The sequence below is a fragment of the Myxine glutinosa genome, chromosome 10, assembly GCF_964187855.1.
Source record: "Myxine glutinosa chromosome 10, kmMyxGlut1.1, whole genome shotgun sequence".
NCBI lineage: Eukaryota > Metazoa > Chordata > Myxini > Myxiniformes > Myxinidae > Myxine > Myxine glutinosa.
Genome location: NC_136270.1, coordinates 35,427,960 through 35,440,743, shown reverse-complemented (window position 1 = coordinate 35,440,743; position 12,784 = coordinate 35,427,960). Strand labels below are relative to the sequence as shown.

General features: G+C 46.6%; 1 protein-coding gene across 1 annotated transcript in view; it reads right to left on the bottom strand.

Annotated features, from left to right (window-relative positions):
• The window catches only part of LOC137415520 (zona pellucida-binding protein 2-like), a 184,497-nt gene that overhangs the window by 32,040 nt on the left and 139,673 nt on the right, over positions 1–12,784 (bottom strand). Inside the window, exon 5 of the mRNA XM_078785552.1 lies at positions 3,935–4,153. Within this exon, the coding sequence (XP_078641678.1) occupies positions 3,935–4,153 (219 nt within the window). The remainder of the gene's footprint in view (positions 1–3,934; positions 4,154–12,784) is intronic.

Below are 12,784 nucleotides of genomic sequence, written 5' to 3'. Positions count from 1 at the left end.
GGTGTGGTTGCATCATTGGTTCGACTGTTTCATTTGCTGGTTCCATTGAGGGACGTTATCTGCTGGGTTTCAACCAGGGATAACACATCTTTCTGCCGGTGACCCTCTCGGGGTTCGGAGGTCCACCGAGACCAGGGGTAATGGGGGACGACCCCGTAACACTTATGGATGACTGAAGTCGATGCGTGGTCGACAGCTGGTCCATACACTTTGGCATCATCCACGTAGAGTTGGATACGGCTATGGATTGAAGCCGGCAGGTCATTGATAAGGATGACAAATAGCATCGGACCAAGGACACTACCTTGCGGTATTCCACCGCGTACGTCTGCCCAAGCTGACTTGGCTCCATTCACAGTGACCCTTTGCCGCCTCTTGGTGAGGAAAGCTTCCAGCCACGTGATGAGTGGTTCTTCAATACCATAAGATCATAAGATGTGTTGTAAACATGTTAGTAAAAGATCTTCATTCACAGGTAAAAACCTCACTGATTGCATGTTTAATAACCCAATACTATCCAATTTAACCCATCTCGGTGGCGTAGTGAGGAGGGCTCGCTCAGTGCATAGGAGGGTGGTGGTTCTAACCCCAGCCCAATCAGGCCAAAGACTTAAAAACGTGCTACTTCTTTGCTTGATGCTCAGTATTTATAATAGGGTAGAGTATGGGCAAACGGCCATTGGTTGGCAATCATAGCCAGGCTCGCCTAATGGCCTTCTCCTGTGTTGAAGTTCCTTCCAAGGGAACACATACCGTATATTATAATGTTATGCTCTTTCATACAAATCACCCACCCTTTCTCAATACAAGCTGCATTTGGATTGTACAGGTTTTATGAACTTGCTTTTTGATGTTGTGTACAAAATATAGTGCAGCATCTCAGAGAACCCTCCCCTGCTCCCATGATACAGACACTCTACTCGTGATTAGCACATCTTACTATAATTCACCAAATGTTACTCAAGCAACATAACACGTGTGAGACAGCCTTTGTCTGCTTTCACTTGTTGGTGGATAAACACCATGCACTGTAACTGTGAGAACAGAATGCTGTGCACAGCAAGACCTGCATTTGGCTAAGGCGTGGGAATATTCATTATCTTACTATAATTCACCAAATATCCGTTCGAAGGTACCGCAAAAACGGCTCAACCGATCGCAACGATATTTTGGGAGGGTATTCCTGGGACCCCTGGCAGTAAAATAGGCTATATTGTTTTTCCAAGTTTTCCAAGTTTTCCAATTTTCCAAACACGATGGAATAATATTTACCGATATGAATAGTGATGTGGCTTTTGTTGAAATTCTATGTACCCCGGAGAGTGTAGATCGACTCCTGACGAACTCTTCCTATATAAACGTGCGGCTCCGAAGTAACACGGCAGCGTGTGCAAAGCGACTGAGAAACAGGTCTAGCGGCCGCTTCCGTGTTATAGATTCGGCGCGCACTCTGCACACATAAACGTGCGACTGAGAAAGACGTGTAGCGGCCGCTTCCGTTTTGCAGAATTCAATCTTTTTTCAAAATGGGTTTTGATTTTGGTCATTTTGGTCAAAATGGGTGCCATGTACTGTTTAGATTTTGATGATTTGCATGTGATATGATTCAACGGATGTTTATAGATTTTTTTTTTTTTTTTTTTTTTGTATACAAGATCGAGGCTCGTGAAAGAGCTAACATTAATCACACAAAAAGACAAACCGACACACAAAACACAAAAAACAAGGGGTAGGCTTATATTAATCGTTTAAAATTTTAAAAAGCCTTCTGATATTTTTCCTTTTCATTTGGGCCTCCCAATTGAAGCCCCACCCATAGGGCGGGTACCGTTGCTAGTATTCATGATAGACATTCCTCACTGAGCATCCTTTTCCAGAATTCTTCCTGATGATGTCAATAAAGTCTCGAGAGCCTCCACTCAAAAAATGTGTGAAAGAATGAAATGTTGAATGAGCGAATGCATGAATAGTTCATCAATCACTAACTGATATCGATGATAAATGATGATAGATATGGCTGTGCTCTTGGCTGCTGGTGAAAGGTAGTAAACATCCACGATTGAACCTGAAATAGCAACGGTTCAGCTTTGATAGGATTTTCATTCCCAATAATATCGAGTTCATTTGGAATGTGCAAACATCTTTGCTATAATCTTCTCTTTATCAAAAAATTCAGCAACAAGAGTTTATAAACTTGTTTTGCTTTTATGGTACGTTCAGACCTCAGAAGAGGACCAGGATGATGTCAGTAGAAGCTAGTTAAGTTATGTGAACAAATCTTCTTCTTATTCTTCTTTCCTATGTAGCACATGGCTGTGGGTAGCATCATTTTCTAGGGGTATAGTTGTGCCACTGATGCCATAGCATCCCATGTAACTTAGAGCAGGAATTTGGAATTTGTTCAAGGTGCCGGCGATAACTCACCTACTCTTCGTGAAAGACACCATGGGAACTATAACGTCCACCAGCCAATGCTGGTAAATGAAGTGCCCAGTTGAACGTCAATCCGAGGGACTGTACACACATACAGAGTATGAATCGCCCTGCCTGCGAAACACCAGGATGACAGCTTATTAGCTACCATGATGGTCGAGATTCGAACCCAGGCGAGACTGCTCAGAGGTGAGTGTGCAAACCTCCAGGCTATCCTCCTAGCCCCAAACAAAACATGACTGTCTGAAATGAGGGTGCAAATTAGCAGCTACACACGTCCACAAATGGCCACAGCTAGTGCATAAATCAGTCCTTTTCATATTGATTACAAGGACACGGGTGGACATTGCCAAATACTGTATATAGAGCAAAAGGGACTTGAACCTGGGTTATAAGTAAGCATCGCGAGCAATCAGCTCAGATAACACCAAAAAGGCCAACCTGGATGTGGAAGGGGCAGGGGGGGTAAGGGATGGTACCGAAAGGCCTGAAAGACCAGGAATCATTACCATTTGAAGAATTTTGAGGGTATAGAACTCAATAAGTTCCTATCCTCCCAAGTTAAACTACTAAAAGGCATCCACAACTATCCTTGACCATGTTGTGGAACGTCCAGAGGTCCTCACTTTTTTTTTTCTTCCGCCCTCACCTTTTCACCTTTATTTGCTTATTAATTTGTTTTCTCTGCAAACACTTGAGCGAATGACACAAAACTTTCAACATCAGAGAGGCTACCCAGGGAGATTTTTTTTTAAACAAAGTTACATGATGATTGGATGGAAAATATGGCCAGCATTTCGAAAAGTCTGTTTTCTGTCGGCTTGGGTTGCAGGATGTTTCATGTATCGGGAATAAATGTATCGGTGATTTCATGTATTGGGGCGTTTCAGGGCGTTTCTAGATTCACATGGCTTGGGTTGCAGGAATACAAGTACGAGTAGTAAATTACAAAGTATAAATTTGAAAAACCAAAAGAAAAGAGAAAGGAGAGGAGAGAAAATGGAAATCAAGAGAGTTGGAGAAAAGGTAGGAGACAAGACATAGAAGGCTTGGAGGATTTAAGAGCATGGGTAAAGTAGGTAAATGGAATTTCTGGACCATCTGAGTGTGCATGATCATGATCCCAGGTTTGTATCCCATGTATAGTGTTGGGAGTAGATTAAAAAGTTCAGTCACTTGTATTTTCCAGTAATCACAGTTGAGCTCATAATTGAACTTATACCTAAATCACATGAAAGACAAGGACATTCAAAGACAACAGCGCACTTTTCCATTAATTACAATGACATTAGGAGACAACGGATAAGTCAACATTAAGTATGAGCTGTGCGACAGATGAAAATGCCAAGCAAGTCAACCCATTGCAAAATGGATGTCCATGATATGTTGACCCCCAAACAAAAGGTCAGATTTAGCACTTACTACATATACACTGTTGTCGGAAACTGATTAAATAGACATCGTATTAATCCATAACACCACTATGACCATACGAACTGACCGGAGAAGGAGATATTGAGCTCGTGTTTTGGTCCCAGAACAGGGTAGTCCACATGAGAACAGTTGGACTTAAGCCCAGTGATGTAGCTTTTCAAGGTTCTTAGATGGCGGTTCCACTCTTGCTGCAGTGTTTTCAGCATTTGCTTGTTCCGAGACGGTCTGCAGTTGTTGGTGAGGTAACGTACTTGCATCGTATACATTACTTCTGGTTCCCGAAACACTGCACAAAAGACAAGCACACGCACAAATATCATGTACATCATAACAAACCTGAAATATATGACGACGCAAAAGTTTGTTACCGACATTGACTAAAATGTTCTCATTTGTTATGCACAGTAATGTTGAATCATTTGAAACCTTTCAAAAAACAATCACTTTTAATTAATATTAGCAGGCGTACCTGGCATTGCTCAGGGGAAAAGATTGTCCTTGAGCTTTTTAATGGGCATTGCAAAGCCAAAAAGGGCATCATGCCATTTCTAAAGCATGGTTAAGTAGGGGGGAGGGGGGGGGGGGGGACATTGACTGCAGAAAATGTTCCAATAAAGTCTTTTTCAGAGAATGTTAAAGGTGATTCTTCTTCTTTATCTTTAACATCCACAATTATTAATCCTGCATTCTTGTCGGGTTGGCCCAAATCTTTCCCGAACCAGCTAGGGCAAGTCTTTCACGAATGCAAATTAATAATGCATCGGAACAATTGCCTACAGACGAGAGGCTTTATCAAATAAATGAAAAAATCTGGACGAGGGAACACAAAATGGCAGAAAAAATAATTAAAGGTTTAACTTTGAAAGGTATAAAACAAAACAAGGAAGTCACCTTGCAGGCTCTCAAACGGAACAGCCCTCGACAAAACAATGCAATTCTCACACCAGTATCGCAGTTTTTAACTCTGGAGAGAAATTAAATGCGAGGCGGATGAAGTGAGAAACTCAAATTTGCCGTTGAGCGGAGGGGTGTGGCAGAAACGGGTTACAGAGGCCACACTTACAAATTGCCATAATAAATAAATAATTTATTTATAATTTCATTTGGCAATATCATCATTGGCCATTGTCATAAAAAAAAACACCCAAGTAGCCGATGTTGAACAGGAGGTCTAATTTGGTCTGAGTCACGTTTGGTGGCAATTGGCCCAGCAATTTGGGTGTGATTGGCATTTCACACAGACACAGACACACAGAAAATGACTTTCATTCATAAGATTTTTAAACGTTTACATTGAGCAGGGGACTTCAAATTGAGCTGGGGATGGGGTGTTCAAAGAGTTATATGAACTAGCAATGGTACCCGCCCTATGCGGGGCATCAAATTTTTTTTTTTTTTTTTTTTCATACAGAGTCGAGGCTCGTGAAAGAGCTAACATTTATCAAACAAACAAATCAAACAAACAAGCAAACAAAGTATATAAAAAGGGGAGCGGTCGACAAGATGGGGAGAGAAGGGGAGGAAGCACACAGACACAACATTTGAGAGCAGGGACATTAGGAGATGTGTGGGAGGGAGAGGGCCTGGGGGGAGGCAGGATAGGTATAAAACAAAAGGACACCAAGGACTTCCAGGAAAGAAGACAAAAGTCACCTCAAAAAAGTGGATTTGGGGTGAAATTAGCGGGGGTAGAAAAGATCAAGGTTTTGGATTGGGGAAGATAGGAGATGGTGGTGAACAGCCGTTTTAAAGACCTGGAGGGAGGAGTGGGATTGAAGAGAGTGAGGGAGTTTGTTCCAGAGGTGGGAGAAAAGAGGAATGAAGGAGTGAAGGTGAGCAGAGAGTCTTGATTTTGGCAGTTTAACCATAAGAGGGTTGCAGGCAGATCTTGTGTGACCTGCAGGAATATTTGGGGGACAGAGCCCAGAGAGAGCTGGGGGAGCAAGGCCGGAGAGGAGTCGGTAGAAGAGGGAAAGACCACCAACCTGCCTGCGGTGAGTAAGTGAAAGGCCCTCGGAGATAGTGTCATCGCGGGAGATTCCAATGATTCTGAACGCTTTGGTTTCAACAGCGTGAAGAGAAGCTAGGTGTGAGGCAGGAGCACCAGCCCAGGGGAGAGCAGTATTCCATTGAGCTGCGGATGAAAGCCTTGTATGTGGTGAGGAGCTCAGGTGTGCCAAAGAAGGACTTCGCACGACGGAGGATGGACAGTCGGCGAGTGGCTTTGGAAGCCAGCTTGGAAATGTGGTTTTCCCAGGAAAGATCATGGCAGATAGTGAGACCCAAAAGCTTGAGTGACAGAACTTCTTGGAGAGGATTATTCAGAAAGTAGATGGGAGGGTTGTCCAGTCGGTCTTTTCGGAGAGACATCGTAAGAGTGTGAGATTTGTCAGGATTGAAAGACATGTTCCACTTGTTTGCCCAGTCTGTGATTTTGTCCAGGTCTGCAGAGAGTGAGGAGGCTGCAGACTGCCGATCTGAGGGATGAGGAATGGAGCGGCAGAGAGTGGAGTCATCAGCAAAGAGATAGAGAGGATTGGGAAGCCCAAATGAAAAGGCAAAATATCAGAAGGCTTTTTTATTTTAAACGATTCATATAAACATCCGTTGAATCATATCACACGCAAGTCATCAAAATCTAAACAGTACATGTTTCTGCAAAACAGAAGCGGCCGCTACACGTCTTTCTCAGTCGCACGTTTGTGTGTGAAGAGTGCGCGCCGAATCTGTAACACAGCAGTGGCCGCTACACCTGTTTCTCAGTCGCTTTGCACACGCTGCCATGTTACTTCAGAGCTGAACGTTCATATAGGAAGAGTTCGTCAGGAGTCGATCTACTCTCTCCTGGTACGTAGAAAAAACAGTATTTGTAGAATTTCAACAAAAGCCACATCGCTGTTCATATCGGTAAATATTATTCCATCGCGTTTGGAAAAACTGGAAAATTGGAAAAACAATACAGCCTATGTTACTCCCAGGGGTCCCAGGAATACCCACCCAAAATATCGTTGCGATCGGTTGAGTCGTTTTTGCGGTACCTTCGAACGGACGGACGGACAATTGGTGAATTATAGTAAGATGATTTACAATAGTCCAAGGCACACCACAAATAAGTGTATTGAGGTGTAGATGTCAATAAATATACCATTTATATATTTTTGGCTGGCAGGATGCTCCAGACTCCAGACGTAGAGGGATGCACACTCGCCTCTAAGCTGTCTCGCCTGGGGTTAGAATTCCGACCCAACCTGTCATCACGGTATTTCACAGGCAAGGTGATTCATCAATGTGTGTTCCGTCACTCGGATGGACGTTAAAATGGGCGGCCTGTCTACTGGCATTACTTGGAAGACGTTAAAAACCCCACCATGTCCTTCGTGAAGAGTAGGCGAGATATCGCCAACAGTCCCAACACCCTGGCCAAATTACAAATTCCTGCCCAAACTACCTTTTTTTTTTTTCTTTTTTTTTTTCTATTCTGAATCGAGGCTCGTGAAAGAGCTGACAACCGCGAGGGAAAGACAAAGACAGTACATGGGGACCGCGAGGGAAAGACAAAAACAGCACATGGGGACCGCGAGGGAAAGACAAAGACAGCACATAGGGACCGCGAGGGAAAGACAAAGACAGTACATGGGGACCGCGAGGGAAAGACAGTACATGGGGACCGCGAGGGAAAGACAAAAACAGCACATGGGGACCGCGAGGGAAAGACAAAGACAGTACATGGGGACCGCGAGGGAAAGACAGTACATGGGGACCGCGAGGGAAAGACAAAAACAGCACATGGGGACCGCGAGGGAAAGACAAAAACAGCACATGGGGACCGCGAGGGAAAGACAAAGACAGTACATGGGGACCGCGAGGGAAAGACAGTACATGGGGACCGTGAGGGAAAGACAAAAACAGCACATGGGGACCGCGAGGGAAAGACAAAGACAGTACATGGGGACCGCGAGGGAAAGACAGTACATGGGGACCGCGAGGGAAAGACAAAGACAGTACATGGGGACCGCGAGGGAAAGACAGTACATGGGGACCACGAGGGAAAGACAGTACATGGGGACCGCGAGGGAAAGACAGTACATGGGGACCGCGAGGGAAAGACAGTACATGGGGACCGCGAGGGAAAGACAAAGACAGTACATGGGGACCGCGAGGGAAAGACAGTACATGGGGACCGCGAGGGAAAGACAAAGACAGCACATGGGGACCGCGAGGGAAAGACAAAAACAGCACATGGGGACCGCGAGGGAAAGACAAAGACAGTACATGGGGACCGCGAGGGAAAGACAGTACATGGGGACCGCGAGGGAAAGACAAAAACAGCACATGGGGACCGCGAGGGAAAGACAAAGACAGTACTGCTGGAAAAGACAATCGCAAACCACCTAGTGTAGTCCCTGCCAAGAAATGTCTTCGCTATGTAATAGAGTATGGTACATGAGAATCAGAATATATTTTCTTGCTAATTATATATATATATACAGCAATACCCCGTTTTACTCCATTTCGACCAACGTCAAACCAGACTTTACGCCACTCTTCGAGAGTAAATTTCAGTTCAGCGAACGTCATTATGTGCGACTTTGTCACTCCTACATCATAAGAGGACGTGAAAAAAATTAATTTTTCCTTAAAAATATATTTAAAATAAATAAAACAGTATACTGTACGTACGCGTAGCTGCTGGTTCTCATTCAAAACAAAGGCGATGCCATATGCATTTTGTCCTGTGCTGTGGTCGCATGCTTGCTTTGCCTTATGCTGGTATTTTTGTGATTATTCCTTAACTGTGTAAAACAACCAACGTAACGTAACGTGGCAACGGCGAAACATGACGACGATGCCGGCTCGGACGACCGTCCGTGGCAGACATTACATCACGTCACCGTGCAGAGTGTGCAATGTCCGCAACGAGGTCAGGCCCCATGGCCCATGTGAAACGAACGACCGTGTCATGCCTCGAGCCGGGGTGCCTCGTCGGGCACCTCGCCGGCATCCGGCGTCGACGAACCGATCGACGTGTGCATGTGCACATGTGCATGGATTTGTAAATGCCTGCCTGTACGTCGTCGTTTCTGCGTATATCGCATCGTCCAAAAAAAAAGAAGCACGAAACTTCGGCCGCTCGAGAAAAGACGGGGCACGCCTACGACTCGGAGGCGAGCGTCGATCCCTGGGGCGGCCGGGTTCACGGAACCCTGAGCTCGTTCGTTCGTCACAGACGACACGACACGACCACCGGTGAAACTGCTCGGACACGTTGGGTAAAGCACGCCATGGTGAAGCAGGCCGCGGAGCCACTCGGCACACAAGCCCGCTCACGGTCGACACGTCCGTGCCGGTCACCCCGTTCGAGGAGAAGACCCAACCGATAGAAAACAACGGAGGGACTCCCGACGGGGAGCAGCAAAGATTCAGGGCGAAGCCACAGCCTCCTCCAGTTATTTACTCTAGTTTTACGGTGTTTGTCTTCATTTTAAGGCATTTTAAAGACATTACGCCCGGTTTACGTCAAAAACCGAGTTACGTCACGGCTTATGGAACCAATTAATGACGTAGGCCGGGGTATTGCTGTGTGTATGTATGTATGTATGTGTATATATATATATATATATGTATATATATATTGTTACTGTCGCGGTTAAGATGTTATATTGACCGAGCGGTGGTGTATTACCGCGACCTAACAGTTCCCCCGATTCTTCCCCAACTCACCCGATTCACCCCAAACTTTGGCCGTATCGCACCGCAGCTGCCCAATCTGGAAAACTCTAAAACGACCGAATGCAAAGAGGAAAAGGAATAAGACGAGAAGACGGACAGAAGAGTAATTGGATTTATTATTTACACATATAAGTAGGAAGCAAGCAGTCACGTTTATTTACAGGGACATGAGACGCAGGTGACACAGTGCAATCTTTAGCTTATACAGACTTATTGTTACTACCCAGGACAGCACGAACAAAACAAACTCACATACGCAAATGGATGGAAATTGCAGGCAGGAATGACAGGAGGTGGGTGGCTGGAGGAAGGCCCGGAGCTGGCTGGAGTTTGATCCCGCACGGGACGTCGGGCTGGACCTCGACGGCCGCCGATGCCACCGATCCTGTCGTGTGCGCGGGGTAGCGGGTCGGAGCTGCTTGGTGGAGCCAAGCCAACGCTGCTGGTGGGGGGTCTGGCGTGACGGGTTCTCTCGCGTGACGGGTTCTCTCGCGTGACGGGTTCTCTCCTCTCTCTTTCGTTTGTCCAACCACTCTTTCTCCAACGCAACGACTCAACGCAACCACTGACCACCCCTGACGACCAACTCAGCTCTTGTCATGGACCTCTCCACGCGCTCTTGCTCTGACGACCCAGCTCCTTTCCCTGTACTCGTCTCTCCTCTGTAAAAGCTCATCTCTCGTGGGGGCGTCTCTCATGGGTTATATATAGCCCCACCCTTGAACCTTTGCGAACCTCCCGGATCGCTCTTCCTCCGCCCTCTCAAACCAAACCCCTCGTGCTCGGTTGGTTGTTCGGGGCTGGCTCACTCCTCCCCTCTATGACGAGGTGGAGACACGCCTTTCTTCCCCAACCCTGCCTCGTGGTCAATGGCGGATGAAGGGAAAACCGCCCAACATGCAGTTGGCAATGCGAATTGCAATTGACGAAAAGGGGGGAATGGAAGTGTTGGGAGTGGGAATGAAGGGAATCTATCTCTTTCACTGGTGCAATGGAGTATTTCAATTAATGGGAGACACAGCCTTACCCTAAAACACAGAATAAGATATAACTATCGAACAGGGGTATTCTATTATTGGCTGACGTGTATGCTTGTGGACTAATTATGGGATGCCCTTTGACCTTTACACAGCTCCGGAGGCAGGAGGCGCAGAATAACAATAATAATAATAATAAAGCACACAATCAAAAAAATATACAGTCCTCATATCCGCAACACTGCACCCTCCTCCTCTTAGGCACGTCCCGGGCCTACAACTTTTATTTAGTGTGACACGTAGGTGTAGTTCCCTCTACTTTTAACCTGACCCTGAGTGCGACAGTTTTAAAACATAACTAAATGTGTCCCGCTGCTCCATTGCACCCTGCCTAACAGACTTACGCCCACAGTTAACCGAATTGCGGAATTGTCTTCAAACTATACACTGACGGTGGGGAGCATTATTTACAATGACGCTATTCTTATTTACAAAACTAACCCAGGACCTGTGATTGTTCTTTCTGGGGGGGAGACAGTCTGCTCTGCATCAATGCACCATGAAAGCACCTAAAAACGCACCAATACAAGCACCCTCAAGCACCAATCGGTGCAGTCACCATAGTTCATCAGTGTTCAATGCATGTTCAATAAAAATAAAATCAACAACCCCTAACCCTGCAGGTGTCTCTTGCTCTTCAGCTCCCTCTGCTGGTTATTATTATTTGTTCTTCCAGATGTTGTCTTTCTTTCATTTTCTTACTGGCGGCCTATTTGCAATAAAGTGTGCCCAACGTGTCCATTTTATTTTCTTTATTTATGGCCCACAGGGCCGACTACGTGTGGTTCACCTGTGGGGCATCGGTGCCCTGTGGCCAAGGTCCGCCAGCAAGATTTCGGGCCCTCATGGCCGGTTCCAGCAGAGGGGCCATGCCCCAACCCATGGGGTCCATCAGTGGTGCTCGGCCACAGGCATGTGGTCCATAATGTGGTGCATCGATGCAGACAGCTGGTTCTGAGAGTGCCGGCCGCACAATGGCCGACTCACGCACGCTCCCCTCGGCACCCAATGGCGCACAGGTCATGTGGGAGACAAAAGAGACAATTGAGCGAGGGGTAAGGTCACAAGGGTACACATCAATAAGGCAATGCAAGGCGAAATGCGTACGGTGAGCGAAATGAGAAAGCTCGTCCCTACCGTACGTCACCCCCCCTGTCACCTACACTACCCTTGCCCTTACCCCATATGTACAAAAATCTACACATTACCAATCCGTCGCTACCGTCACGTCTTCCCCTTATTTCCCTCATACCAAATTCGTCTTCACTCCCCCACTATCCAAAATTTGCCATCACCCAATTCGTCATCAATCCTCATAAGGAGGAAGAGATGGAACAACAAAGCACAATGTCACACCCACGTCATGATGCGTCTCACAATCCAAAACATTTGCATCAAAAATAATTAAACATGGCATGGTGTGGAGTACCTGTCACCTCAGGTGAGTGGATGCAGATGGTGCGAGGAGATCCTTCATCCTAACTATCCTCTAAATGATTTTAACACACTTTACACTACCCGGGGTCCCTCCCTGCCAATCCATTGGCCAACTTACACTATGGGTTCTAAAAACCAATTCCCATTGACCAAACTGTGGTGCTTCTCAATTTGGGGTCTCACTCCCCCGATTCATCTCCCGGTGCCCTTGCACAATTTCTGGGCTGTGACGTGTAGCTCTCCCAGCAGGTCTACCCACCTGCACACCTCCACCACTGTAGTTGCCACCCGAGCTTACCTAGCTCCTCACCCTAACCTAACTAACTGGGGAAGACCCCTCCTGGTTCTGTCACCCCACTCGGTGCCCTCTGGCACTGGGCTACCCGGGTCCGTCCTCCGGATCCTCGGGCCCCATCCACAACAACTACTACCGGCTCCCAGAGCCCACCTGCGGCCTCACCTGGCCGACATCCTCACAGTGGTGGAGTGCCCAAACCAACTACACACACTAACAGGCTACACGCCCAGCCATTTCCACAACACTAATGCACCCATCCAAAGACCATTCTTTCACCCGCACCACAGATGCCAATATCCAACTACAATTTACCTATACCCTCTACCTAACACTTACTCTACCCGCCCCGGGTATCCGTGATGGGGGGGCACTCTTCCCCCATTCACACCTTCGCACCATCCACTCCACTCCACAA